Source organism: Trichosurus vulpecula, chromosome 3 (assembly GCF_011100635.1).
Source record: "Trichosurus vulpecula isolate mTriVul1 chromosome 3, mTriVul1.pri, whole genome shotgun sequence".
Lineage (NCBI taxonomy): Eukaryota > Metazoa > Chordata > Mammalia > Diprotodontia > Phalangeridae > Trichosurus > Trichosurus vulpecula.
The window spans coordinates 360077867-360092129 of record NC_050575.1 but is presented as its reverse complement, the minus strand read 5'-3'; the positions used below and the strand labels follow the sequence as shown (position 1 = coordinate 360092129).

General features: G+C 44.9%; 1 protein-coding gene across 2 annotated transcripts in view; it reads right to left on the bottom strand.

Moving 5' to 3' along the window:
- The window catches only part of MAF (MAF bZIP transcription factor), a 57299-nt gene extending 44968 nt beyond the window's left edge, over positions 1-12331 (bottom strand). The window contains exons 1-2 of one of the 2 annotated variants that reach the window (XM_036751246.1): positions 11055-12331; positions 8782-10418 (exon numbers count right to left, since the gene is read on the bottom strand). In XM_036751246.1, coding sequence (XP_036607141.1) covers positions 10385-10418; positions 11055-12208 — 1188 coding nt within the window. In that variant the 5' untranslated portion in view covers positions 12209-12331 and the 3' untranslated portion in view covers positions 8782-10384. Of the gene's footprint in view, positions 1-8781; positions 10419-11054 lie in introns of those variants that run through there. The other variant, XM_036751247.1, reaches the window with a different exon arrangement.
- Between the last annotated feature and the right edge of the window lie 1932 nt (positions 12332-14263).

Genomic DNA, 14263 nt, shown 5'->3' with positions numbered 1-14263 from the left:
AGCAAGAGGTGCTTCTAAGAGGGAAATTTCAGCCAATATAGCATGACACCAAATAAAAAGCTAAGCAGAATTATTAATTTAGCACCTGTGATCATTTTTATTTTACAAAGTGGGTGCCTCAGATTTATCTTTTAATAGCTTTTCCCCTCCGTGATATGCCACCTTCAAGACTTCCACAATAAAAGCAGATGAAAGCCCCCATGCCTGAAACTGGAAAGACCCGACTTTGGTCTTTTCACAGATTGAATCTCCAAGCGATGACCGATTTTTTCCTACGCTATCAAAATGTAATGTTTTATCTGACACTGCAAAAGGGGAGAAAGTGTCTTCTATTCCAAAATCATTTCTTTTCGCTTCAATGTGTTTATCTTGACATTAGTAAGGCCTTCTATTTTAAACAGCTTCAGAGGGTCCAAAGACACTTCCCACTCCCTCTGAAAAAATGCTGATCCCTTAAGAGAACAGACAATGCTAAAATCTTGTTTCTGAAATTACAATCCATTTGGAGTCCACTCTTTTACATTACTGGGTCTTTTTCTTCTTTAAAAAAAATTAGGGATAGGAAGTACATTAGGGATAGATAGGAAGTACATTAGGGACAGGAAGTAGTGTCCAGTCTGATTCTCAGTAGAGTTTCTTTGAACCTGTTTTATTTCATTAAGGCCATAAGGTCAGACCACACAAAAATGTAAATGTACTTAGGGAACCTTTTCCAAAAGCTTTCTAAAACCTATAGTTTGATTTTTTCTCCCTCTCCTCTCTTTCTTTTCTGAACTCAGGGCTCACACCATAAGGGAGATAAAAAAGAAAGGGGGAGGATTTTAAAAGAATATTTGAAAACCAAACAAATTACTTGAAATGGTTAAAAATGTACCTCAGCCCGAAGACAGGCTTAGGTATCAAACCCTGGCTTTTTTTTATTCCTCCTCTGCTCCAACCTAGAGAGGCCCCCAGCCAGGCTTCTAGGATGCTATAGTCTGCTTGGGAAGATCATGGATTTAAAGGCAGGAGCAACTTTAAGAAATCATTCAGCCCAATTTGCAAATCTTTGAGATTTTCAATTTTCTGAGCTACCCTCTCTTGAATGAAGTTATAATAATAAGTGATAAATGTATGTTGATAACAGAACAGCAGGTCCCAAATAGGCTGGTGGGTACCCCAGGCAATGGAGTGTAATCAGAGGCACACAACTTGGGGGACTGGAAAGTGGAATTGGAAGGAGTATGGTTGAGGACAAGGGGGTTAAAGATCAGCCCAGGCTGCAGCTGATGTTAATACTGTTCGACGTGGGCTTGTCTTGAATTCTTTGCAAGCAAAGCTAGCCTTTATTTCCTCTGCTCCCCCATCCCCACCCACACCAGCCAGGCCAAAGCTCCCATTTCTCTTTCTGCATTCAAGGACTAGCCATGCATGAGTAGTGGGAAGCTGGCCATCCTGATATTTGAACCAAAGGCTCATAGTTGCCGGGTAGGTGGGAAGGACAGGTGATTCAGTGGGTCTAATTATCTGCAGTGAGAGGAAGCCCTGAGATGGGATCCCAGAGGGGTGAGGGCATCTCACCCTTGTACGGTGCAGATGATCTATGCAGGAAGTAAGCTGGGTGGCAGCCCTAACAACTGGGGGTGGTGGTGACAGGAGTGGGGAGCATAAAGGATAATCATTGAGGGTGCTACCCTGCCCTGTTTGGAATTCTGTGTTCCAAGTCTGGTTGGGCTGGGAAGGTCCTGCGGCTGGGGCCACTGCCATGTATTTACAAACTCATAGCTCTCTCTGTAGTACTTTGGGCCCTGCTCACCTCAGGCCTGGACCCAGTCTTTTACATAGAATAGAGGATGCTTCTGAGCTGGCTGAGAGTATGCATATGTATGTAAGTGAGTGAATATGTGTGTGCGTGTGTGTGTGTGTACACACGTGAGCACAGAAAGGCATCAGTGAAGCTAGAGAAGAGGGTAACCTTCAATGGTGGGGGAAGGGGGGAGGACTAAATGAGGAAGGGGTAGTAGTTCCCTTTCCTTCTGCCTTTCCTTTCTTTGGCATCAGGAACGCTTGGTCTCCTTTAGCCTATACCCAGCTCCATCTCTTTACTATCTTAGAAACCAAGTGAAGCATTCTGGAATGAGAGAAAACATTAGATTTTGTGACAAGAGACAAGATAGGGTTTTTTCTAGACTTGGTTTAGCCACTACATAACCATGACTCTGGGAGAGCCCCTTTCCTCTCTCTGTGTTAGTTTCTCTATCTGTCTCTCTTACCAAGCCTCTACTTTTATAAAGTTTTAAGCTATATGGGCCAGAGTGTGATCATCTATGGGCATTTTCTAAACACCCTACTGTGGATGGGTGTGGGATCTTCTTCCTATGGCCACAAGTACTTCTAAGAAGGCAAGGAAGCAGTCTGACTCTATGGGCAAAGGCTAGAATTCCTGGCCCAAGGTACCTTGGCTGTACTGCTCAGATAGTGGTTAGCTCTGCATTCCTTTGGATTAAGTAATCTCCAAGTCCACTTGTAGCCCCTAATGCCTCCCTAAATCCATAGTCAAGATCGGAGCTGCATACTTCTCCTGGGTGGACAGAAAGCATAGGACAGGGAAGATGGGAGAGGAAGGTCTTTTTATGTTAGCAAAATAGGAGCCTATGTAGACAGGCTTCTGTTACTCCTATATCTGATATTTGAGGGATTTCTAAGGGGGCATTAGCCTACATCTGAGGGCTGTCAGTCACCCCACGAACAAGGCCTTTCTGTTGTACGCAAGGATTTCATAGTAACAACCCTAGAATGGACACTTGCTGATGAGTTGGGACCATAGAAATAGTCAATTCTAGTTGGTGACATTTTCCCATCTTCCTTGGGGTTCTGAATTGTGCCCCTTCATCTTCCCCTGCCATTCAGCATCTTAGAAGTACCTATGCTATGCTCTATGCTAGATTCTGAGAGCTTCATATCTTTTTGGTCTTTCTTTAATGTTCAAAGAAAAAGCATGATGTTGTTCTTTAGCATCAGAGTGGGACAAAGCGGAGCAAATTTGGGCCGTAGTTACATAGGAATGTTAAATCCAGCCCTTACTCCTTGGTCCAAGACTCCAAAACCGGAAGGGTCCATGATGAGCCCAAATTCAGTGAATGTTGCCCTCATCTTTTACCGTCTTCTTTTCATAGTCTCCCCCTCCTGTCCCCTGCCTTTTGCTACCCCCAGGGGAAACTATCAAGACAAGTGATGAGTTTGAGTATTAAGTTGGAAAGAGGTAAGAGTGATGATCAGAACACTGGCCAAGAGCGGAAAACTCCGAGCACTCGGGATGCACTGGATACAGTGCTCATATCCAGGACTTCATTAGGCCTTTGCATTGGTCCTGGGGGAAATATAGGAAAGCCATTTCCTCTCTCCTACCTCCTCTCCCCAAACCTCCTCAGCAACGCCCCCCCCCCAAGAATTAATGAGCCTTTCAAATCATAACTAAAGATCTAGAATGAATCTGTGGTCAAGGGAAGAATGCAATTTTGCAATCCAAAGAACTGATTATAGGGAAGTTTTTATTTAAAAAAAGAAAAGAAAAAAACCCACAAAACCAAACTAATTTAGTAGTATACAGGACAAAGGCCTAGAGATGATCTTCCATGATTTGGTGTGAGGAATGGTGTAAATATTGCCTAGAAATCAGAACCTGTGTGTAAAAAAAATGTATTTTGTAAGTATCCAGCGTCAAGACTTTGAATACACAGTTCTTCAAATGTCAGGTTATAATTTTGTTTTCTTTAAAGATCTTATTTTTGTGGTGGGCTGTTTTGATCTTTTTATTCCAACTTTGTTCTATTGCCCAGGCATATGGAGAACACAGATGATTTTAAAAAATAGAACAATGACCAAAAAAAAAGGAAGAACAGACTTCCCATTGCTGTAAAACTATTTTGATAGTCATAAAAATATCGGTATAACAAGGCAAGCTGTTATGAAATATGATCACAATAAAAAATCTACAATACAACACAGTGTATTTGCAGATACTTTAAAAAGTAAAGCATTTTGGGGTAGTCTTTTCCGATTATGTGAGAAACAGGTTGCTCCCTAGAATTTTGTAACAAAGGTAGGTGTGTGTGTGTATGTTTCTGTCTGTCTTAAGGACATTTTAAAAGTTGGGGCTTCAAGATGTTTGTTAATAACTGGCAGATGTGAATAGCATGGCCAAATCCTGTCAAAAAAAAGCAGGTGGAAGTGAAGCTGCAAATTGAGGTCATTGCTAGCTGGAATCTCTGGAACCTTGTTCCCCAGCCTTTGAATCCCTTCCCTCTTCTTTTCTCCCTTCCTCCCTCACTTGGAAGCCCTTGCTCCCGACTGAGCATAGACCACATCAGACCCAGAGCCTGGGCCCTGCTCCCTGATCTCTGCTCCGCCTCCATGCACAGCAATTTGATCTGTTGGGTTGGGTTTTGTTTCTCTCTAAAGGGTAGGGATGCTCACACATTTTTGCAGGACTGTAATTCTTTATGCCACAACAATCATGAGACAGGCTGGGAGACTGGGATTGTCTCACCCCATCTTCTACCCCCGCTGGAAAGAAACACTGCACAGAGCTGGGTTTGTTCAGCTGCTTGGGTGGAGTGATTCTTCCAGTGAATTCCCATTTTCTGGGGATGTATAATCTCTGAGTTTGGGAGGTTTAAATCTAAAGCTGAACAGCGAAGGGGTCGGAATGTGTCTTGTTAGAATGCTGCTCCAACTCAAATCTAAGTGCCTTCTTGGGAATTTTGGTTTTCTTAGACCTCCCTAGAATTCTGCCTCCAACCTCTCCAAAGCCCAGGTTATTGCCTGGGGCCAACAGCCTCCAACCTCACTAAGACCTAGTGTAATTCCGCTGTCTGGAACCCACAGACTCCAGTCTCTCTATGACTCCCCATACTTCCTTGCATAGGGCCAGTGCCTTTGATTTTAGAGCAAGGACAAAGTGTGAAAGCAAACTATACTTTTTTCTTCCTGGTCATCTTAACCATGGAGAGGACATGGGACCCAAATCATTCACATGAAATCTTGGGGAAAAGCCAACAGTGACCGTAAGGGCCAAGCAATCACTTCAGAGGAAGGGAACATAAGTTATCAAAAGGCTTCCAGTAGACATGTAAATAGGCAACACAACATGGACTTTTATTCTATATTTAATGTGAACAATCCAGAACTGTTCTATGGTATCACCCTTTCCTGTTTTACGGCATAGAACTAAATGATAGCAAAGGCTAACCAGCAAAAAAAAAACCAAAAAAAACCAAAACAAACCCCAAAAAACACGTTTTATTTTGTTTTGTTTTTTGAAGGGAAGCTGTGGTCCCTAGAATTCCATCTTACTTATTCCAAAAGAACCAAAATTGAAAATGCTATTCTGTGTATGGGCTTTTGAATATATTTCCTAATTTTAATATATTTCCTAATATACTGTATTTTGATGCTGGAATGACTATTAAAATGAATTTGTCTGTTAAAAAAAATGCTTTCAAAACACCCTAGTATCTTTCCTGAATCTACCCGTTTGATTCTGGAGCTGTAGATCTTTGGATAAGAAACACTAAGAATGGCCAAGCCATGGTTAATTAGAAGGCAATATGTCACGTTTAGGACAGTTACTACCAACATGGTTCCATTTACCCTCTATTGACTTCAACTAATATTTGAACAGTGAAGTTTTAAATGTGGGGTTAGGTCTACCAAAAGCCTCATTTTTAAAAAAATTTGGACTTGTTTTTTAAAAAAAATGAAATGCAGAAGTAAACAGGTGTGTGAAGTAGCAAGATCAGAAAGTTAATACCAGGAGCTTAGAAACAAATATAGACTATTTCCTTTTGGGGGTGGCGGCACATGTCTAAAAGGTGCCCCATATGGGTATGGCTTTTGGACAGATGATTCTGATATAAGCACCACTTCCTCACTCAAATTAGGAAGTCCAGTCCCAATATATTTAAGGTAAATGATTCATAAAATTAAGAATGAGATTTGAATTAAGAGAACTCTAATAAAGAGGGAGGAAATACTGAGGAATGCCGGCTAACAGAAGAGAAGGAAAGGCTCAGAGAGTGTGTTTAAGCTGAAAATCTGCCACTGCTATCATTCATGTGTTTTCCACTCACGGCTATTTCTGTCAATAACAAAATGGGTTTTCACCATTAAGAAATACAGCACTGGTTAAATCCAAAGAGAAGGGGAGGGCCGTTCATTTTGAGGTCTTGCACCAGCACACTCACTTCTGGACTGAACAAGAAAATCATTTGTTTGGGGTAGTTCAGATACTTTATCCCTCAATTAGAAGTCTTGGCCAGAGAAATCCAAGTCAGAGTTGTGAATTACTTCATAGCATGATTCTTGCTACTATATATCATTTCTTTATGAAAGGAAAACTTGTTTAGATTTTAAAGATTTCTCTGCAAAAATAAAATAAAATAAATGCTTCTCTTAGATGAAGCTGGGGGAAAAACCCACCAAAAAACAAACAGCAAAAACACAGGCACCTTCCCATCTGCCCATGTCCTAAAGCAGAAGGAAGTCACTGGCATCCTGTACCTCGTAGTTAGTAAACAGGCAGAGTCTGGGACTTTTGCAGCACCCGGGCATCATTAAACTATGTGGAGGTTATTCTACTATTCTGGCAATCCAAATTGCCTAAAAAGAAGCTAAACTCTGATGAAGACTGAGTCAAGAGGCTGTCCTACGAAGACCATTGATGCCTGTTTTTCCAGTACATAAATGATTTTTCACTGCACAGCATTCATGTAAATTGCATTATAAGGACACATTTTGAAAATAGACACGGCCAAGAATTTCCGTACGTGTTGGGTCCTCCTGATGGCTCAAACTTTCTGGTAGCTCACTCGGGAGTTGGAATGAAAGGAATGTTAACACAATTTTACACAAAGATTCAAATACAGCCTAAGGGAAAAGCTATGCTTTTATGAATATGATTTTTTTTTTCTTTTTTAAAGATAAAGACTTATTTGTAAGGCACATCAACTGGACTGAGTAACCAGCTCTTTTCTAAAATTAATGTATTACATGTTATATGACAAAGTCTCTAAAAAGGTTCCTTGCTGGCTTTTATTTTAAATTGGTTTTCTGCCAGGTACTGAAAACAAAATCATCTCCTCATCCCATTTTTCTATCACTTCTCATTTAGCACATACATAGTACATGGCCAGGCCCTGCTTTAAACTATTCATTCTATTAAATTGCTACATAGATTTAGGATAGAATGGTTAAATCATTTGAGAAATGTATTTCTCCCCAAAAAAGTGCTTTCAGGTATTAAACAGGTATACCTGTTTCCTGAATACTTGTCTATCACGAAGGTTTATTTTTCATAAATTCATTAATGCCCCAACTGGTGAGGTGGTTGTAAAGGCTATTTCAGGAGAGCATGAACCCCCAGCCCTTAGACGAAAACTAAACCCAGGATAGTAGAGAGAAAACCTTCAAAGCATTAAGAAAAGTTACTCCCTTCATGATTAGCCAATGAAAGTAAGTTTGCCATTAAGATTGTATATTAACTAGAAATAAGCATCAATTAACTTGCCTATAATTCTGGCACCATTATCCAATGTGCGGGAAGATAAAGGTCAGATGCCAGAGGGTACACTTAACTGCCTTATAATGTCGAGTAGACAGAGTAAAGGAAAGGGGGTGGTGGTGGTAATAAAGGGATCAGAACTAGATGTCAGAGAGGACAACCTGTTATCTTTTAAAGAAGTCCTTCTCCATTTGCAGTAACAATATTATCTTCTCTCTCACAAAACCCATGTGGGCCTGTGTTTTCTAAACAGCGCTGTTTTTGTCTTCCTTTCTATTAGGGCTTTGGGGGAAGTTTACAAAGAGTCCAATCGAATGCTTTTGGAAAACAGTTACATGAATTTGTGTCATCCAAAATAGGTCAATGTTCAGGTGACCTCTCACTGAGAGGGAGCACGAGATGGGAGAAAGGGGAAAAAATGTTCTAGTCGGTCTGATCACATACTATTTGGGCAAATTTAAATAAATCAAAACCCAGTGAAGTTATTACTCTCTGCTCCCCATTCTGGTCATCCCTCAGTAACATAAAATCACCACCCTCTGCCTGGGCAGGTAAACACCCTCCCCACCCCCACTCCCAACTATACTTTGTTACTCAATAGATACAGTTCAAGACAGATATCTGCTTGGAGTTATGGCATTCACAACTTTTTTAAGGTAAATGAAATTAAAAGTGTTAGGAAAAAAATGTTTTTGTTTCAGAAGTCTATAGTAAATCTCAGACCTCTAACAAGAAACCTATGGTGTTTGGGAGGGGCAGTAAAAAGAGGATCTATCACCAGTCAGTCACACACCAAAAATTATTTATCTTTCATGTGAACACTTTACCCCTAAACACCTGGTCTTCCACTGTCTGCCATCTTATTTGAAAAGTGATCCAGCAATTGATCAAAATGGAAAAAGGGGCAGTATGACAGCCAACTTCTCTCCGTCCTGCCTCTCCTCTGGAGCGATGACAAGAGAGGACCGACCTCTTGGCCTTAGTCATTCCCAAACAGAGAAGTTCGAACTAATCCCCAGAGAGGTCAAGATTCTGACCTCTGTTAAATATCACCTATTCCTAAGGGGGTACCAACAGCTCACTACAGTTTCTACTTTACCCTGAATTCTCTCTCCAACTCTTGTATTAACTCTTGGCTGAAGGAAGGTTTACTCTAAGGTCTTACTTGGGGTAGGGGGTGGGGGTGGGGGTGGGGTTGGGGATGGCTTTGCCCAGTTAAACTATACACTAAGAAACTTGAGTGCAGAATCCAAAATTGCAGTTTATTATTGTAGATTATTCTTTCCTTTGATATAACCAGAGTTGAAAATGAAAGAAAAAGCACAGAGGAACATCACACGTGGTTAGTTGAGTAACTCAAGATATAAAACAATTTTGCACAGCAAAATGTCAAAGAAAAATAACTGACAAGATTTTTTTAAATTTATTGTGGTAAGGTTTACTTTCCATTTTTTTAAAAGACAGGATGTCAGTCCCTGAAAATAACATTCACTGATTATTGCCTTTAAAACTGTGGATTTGTTTGTTTTTTGAAGTTACAGAAAATCCAGTTCTGCACCACAATACAACTGTAAAAAAATCTGCATCATCGTAAAACTGTGCAGTAATGCCATCTTTTATAACTGCATAAATTTTATTAGCGTTCTAGACAGTTTTGCAATTTTTGTATTATATGCTTGCAGGTTATATCTTAGTGCAATTCAGTCCCCAATACTTTTCATTTTGAAAAAAAAACACATACATTTTGAATGTAAAATACCCCCTACAGATATAAATGGGGTGCTCCCCCTTTTAATACTTTGGTTCTCAAATACAGTCAATGGTATAGCAAGGACTACATATACCCAACTTATGTTTAAGTTGCAAGCACATGCTGGATAAGCTACTTTTAAACAGTCCCCTTGCAAACTTCTAACCCCCCCTTTACATCACAACAGTAAACAATTTAGTGCATCAATCTTTTAAAAAATCTACAGCTAAAACAGACCTAACTCTTTCAAATTTATCTATAACATTCCTTTATCTGTAGCATACATTTTAACTGGGCTAACAGATTATAAAAACTAGAATTAAATTATATACCAGGAACCGATAGCATTCCATATTTGACAATGACCAAAAGGGGAAAAAATGGGGCAGATTTTATTTTTTTAAAAATAAATTTTAAACTGCTTTTAGGCAACAGCACAATTTTAGTTCCCAAACTGGGTTGTTGCTCTTACTTAAACACCATGAAAAGTTCTTTGATTTTTTGCCACATTAAATTATGAATCCATTCAGGCATCTTTGACAGGGAATGCCTTCAGTGCATTTAAGTGGAAGTCTGAAGTTTGAGGAACTCAAAAGCAGTTTTAGAGCAGATGCAAACTTTCATGGGAAGGAGGGTCTAGGGTTGCATTTTTTTGCTTTTTCAATTCAAAAAAGTGATGAGGCAATAAACAGAAGTATGGATGCCATGCCATAATAGTCTCCAAGTCCATTTCCAAGCCAAAAAAAAAAAAAGAAAAAAAGAAAAATAATTATACCATACATGTCCAGCATGCAGGCTTTTTATTAATATAACGTCTCTTTTTTCATAAAGTCTTTTGAAACAGTTAACAGTTCATTGTTGCTAAGACAAAGTTGCAAGCATAATGCATGAGATGAGAATGAGTTTCTAATGGCAAACTAAAAGTCTCCAGTTTGGCAGGCTAAGGCCCAAACTCACATGTACACACCCGGAAGGAAGGCAGGCTGATTGATGCAGGCTTGAATTTTTGGCAGGTTGATCGGGATTGGTTTCTCTAGTTTAGCATAACAACGCTAAAAAACCGATGGGATTCAGCAAGCTGCAAGTCTACAACTTCACATTTCCGCAAACTCAATCTCACATGAAGAACTTAGGATGGGAGGGGGGAAAAAAAGAAAGAAAACTTTGATTTTTTTTCTTTTCTTTTTTTTTTCAGTGGGGTGGGAGGTGGGTTGGTGGTGGGTGGAAGATGAGTGGAGGCAACACAGCAAGTTCCCCCAAAATAAATGTTTTTTTTTTTAAAGTACGAAACAAAACAAAACAAAACAAAACAAAAAAACAGAAACACTAGCTCAAGAACTGAAAAATTGAAAAAAAAATGTGAATGACGGTAGGTTTCAAAGGTGAGCCATGCTTCACATGAAGAACTCAGTTGGGATGTTTGAACGTTGGGCAAGTGTTGGGGGGGGAGGTTAAAAAAATAGCAAGCAAGTCATGGAGAATTTAAGGTTGGCAATCGAGTGAGCCAGCCCCATTCCCTCCCCCACCAAAAACAAACAACTGCGACCACAAAACTCAGGAAAGGACTTTGTATGTTGGGTTTGTGAGTGTTGCTTTAAAAAAAGAAAGAAAGAAAAAATAAAAGAAAAAGAAAGGGGAAAAAAAAAAAACCAACAATTGGGTGGTGGCAAGCTCGGTTCTTGGACTAGCAAGCCCCAAGCCCAGACCTCATTCACATGGAGAACTGATTAGGGTGGCAAGCTTGAATTTGAGTGTAAAACTCACATGAAAAACTCTGGAGACGACGGGTTGTCGCTGCTCGAGCCGTTTTCTCGGAAGCCACTGCTGACCAACTTCTCGTATTTCTCTTTGTAGGCGTCCCGCTCCCGGACCAGCCTGGAGATCTCCTGTTTGAGGTGTTCAACTTGCTGCAGGAGTTGGTTCTTCTCCGACTCCAGGACGTGCCTCTGCTGGACCCTCTTGAAGCGGCACGACTGGGCATAGCCTCTGTTTTTAAGGGTCCTCCTCTTCTGTTTCAGCCGAATCACCTCCTCCTTGCTGACCCCCCGGAGCTGCCGGTTGAGCTCCCGCACTGACATGGTGACCAGCTGCTCGTCGGAGAAGCGGTCATCGAAGTGCAGGCTGCCGTGCGGGTGCGGGTGCGGGTGCGAGTGAGGGTGCAAGGCGCCGGCCCCCGCAGCCGAGCCGCCGCCGCCGCCGCCCCCGCCGCTGCCGCCGCCTCCGGATGAGCTGGAGCTGGACGAGCTGGAGCTGGAGCTGGACGAGCCGGGGCCCGAGGCGGCCGCAGCGGCCGCGGCGGCTGCGGCAGCGGCTGCGGCTGCAGCGGAGGCGGCGGAGGCTGTGGGGGGCACGGTGCCCGGCGGGTGGTGGTGGCCCCCGGGGTGGTGGTGATGGTGGTGGTAGTGGGGCGCTCCGCTCTGCGCCGCGGCCGCAGCGATCACCGCCGACACCACGGCGGCGGCGGACGAGCCCACCTCCTCCGCGCCCAGGGAGCCCCCGGAGCCGGGCAGCGGCTGGCCCCGGGCGTAGCCATCGAAGCCTCCCTGGAGCTGGTGGCTGCTGCTGATGAGCGCTTCGACCGCGTCCTCGGGGCTGAAGCCCAGCGCCTCCGGATTGAGCTGCTGCGGGTAGCCGGTCATCCAGTAGTAGTCTTCCAGGTGAGTCTTCTGGTCGCTCCCCGAGCCCGGGCTGGGCGCCGAGAAGCTGGGCGACGGGGGCACGGAGCTGCAGGGCGTGCTCATCGGCGTGGAGGACAGCGAGCCCCCGGCGATGAGGCGGCCGCACTGGCTGATGATGCGGTCCGTCTCCACCGGCTCCTTTTTCACTTCAAACTTCATCAGATCGAAGTCATTAACATATTCCATGGCCAGGGGACTGGTGGGCAGGTCGGAGCTGCTCATTGCCAGCTCTGATGCCATCCTCCTGCCGCCGCCGCCGCCGCCGCTGCTCCTCCAGATGGGCTGAAGAAGGGGAGCCAGCGAACTGTGCTGAGTCGCCAGCGGGTGAGCCAGCTTGCCGGGAAGGATCTGCTTCGGCCTCTCGCTCCCCTCGCCCAACAGGCCCACCCGCAGCAAGCCCCCGCTCCCCACCCCCTCCGGCCGGCCGGGGCCCCAGCTCACGCCCGAGCGCGTCCCCCCTCCCCCCCGCGCGCCTCTGTGTGTGCGCGCGCGTGTGTGTGGGTCTGTGGGTCTGTGTCTCTGTGCGTGTGTGCGCCTCTGGGCTGGGTAGGTGGGTGGGTGTGTGCGAGTCTCCCTCTCCCTCTGCCTCGGTCTCAGTCTCTGTCCCTTCTCTTCTCCTGGACTCGGCTTTCCTAAGGCACCAGGGGATGCGTCCCGGAGCGCCGCGGCTGCTCTCTTTGGGCCGCCCCCTTCCCACACCTCTTCGCTCCTTTTTGCATAGAGAGGACTCGCTCTCGGGGTTTGCAGCTGGCCGCGGGGGCTGGGCTGGGGGGCGGCGGGCGTGCTGCGCTGTTCGCTGTTCCTGCTGCTGCTGCTGCTGCTGCTGCTGTTGTTGCCGCTGCTGCCGCCGCCGCTGCCTCTGCTGCTGCCGCTGCCGCTGCCGCTGCTGCTGCTTCTGGGGCTGGATGGAAGAGGGGAGCTCAGCACTTCATGCCTCTCTCTCTTTCTTTCTCTCTCTCCTTTTTTTCTTCCCCCCTTCCCCCCAGTGCAAAGTGCAAGGGAGAGGTGCAGCTGAGATGGCCAAGAGGAAAGCGAACTGCTGGGGGAGGGGGGAGGGGAAGGGGGCTGGCTGAGGGGGAGTCACCCCAAATTCCGAAAGGGGGGAAAAAGTCAGCTCAGGCTACGGCTAGAAGATGAAAAATATTTTAAAGGCTCATCCAGCAAGAAGAGTTTAAAGCAATTGCTGAGTTTTATAGCAGTTCTGACGTAGCTGGGAAATTGACTCCGACTCCGGACCAATGAGGGATCTCAAAACCAGTCCCGATTAGCATAATAGTATAGAAACAAGGAAACTTTTCGGAGCTGTCAATCAGAGGCCAATCAGCTGACTGTCAGCTGGGACTAGGATTTTTAACCCTTCCCTGGACACATCCTTCCGGGGAATGGTGTGTGTGGGGGGGCAGAGTAGTTTTAATTAAAGGGAGAAGATTGATGCAAAAAGAGGGGTTGGACCTTGGGGAGTCCAAGGCACACTACTTTCCCTTTGCTTTAGAATTCCAAAGGTCTCCACGATCCGGGGATGCTGGACTCCCCTGGCTCTCACTGTCCATTTCTTTCTCGAACGCTTTCCTCTCGCTTTGCGGGAGCCTCGGGTCTGTTATCCACTCTGCCTCAGTGCTCTCTGAGCAGGCCAGCTGCCCCGGGGCATCCTCCTTCTGTGCTCACATCTTCCCTCTTCCTGAGCCTCTGCACCCGGAGCCCAAACACTCATCACCTCGGACTTTGGAGTCGTCTATGCAGTCTCAGGTCCCTCTGGCTGCAGGAGATAGGGCAGTTTGCTCACCACCCTGCTACCCAGTCTTCCCATCTCGCAGCTCTCCTGCCAGTTTCTTAGTGTTTCGTCCTTGCCTGCCTCCGTCTGTCGTTCCCTACCTGTCTCTATTCCCTGCCTTTTAGCCTGCCCACCTGGCTTAGGCTTGGGAACCCAGGCATTTGCCTGGGCACGGAATGGGAATCGATAGGTTCGGTAGAAGTAGATTCAGGGAACCAGGAGGTGGAATTTCGTACTGGGACCAGCATCTGCCGCCAGTCTTTGCAGCACCTTGGGGAGGATCAAGGAGTCCCGGCGCGTCAATCCCTTTGCTTGCATTTTATTTTTCTCTTTTTAAACCGTTTCGGAAGAATCCCGGCCCCAGAGGGCTGAATGCACTAGTGAGGCTGCTGAGGCCCCTTGGGGAGTGTGTGTGTGTGTGTGTGTGTGTGTGTGTGTGTGTGTGTGAGTGAGAGAGAGAGAGAGAGAGAGAGAGAGAGAGAAAGTTCTCAAGAGTTAACTCAGGAACAGCTCCAGAGTTGCAG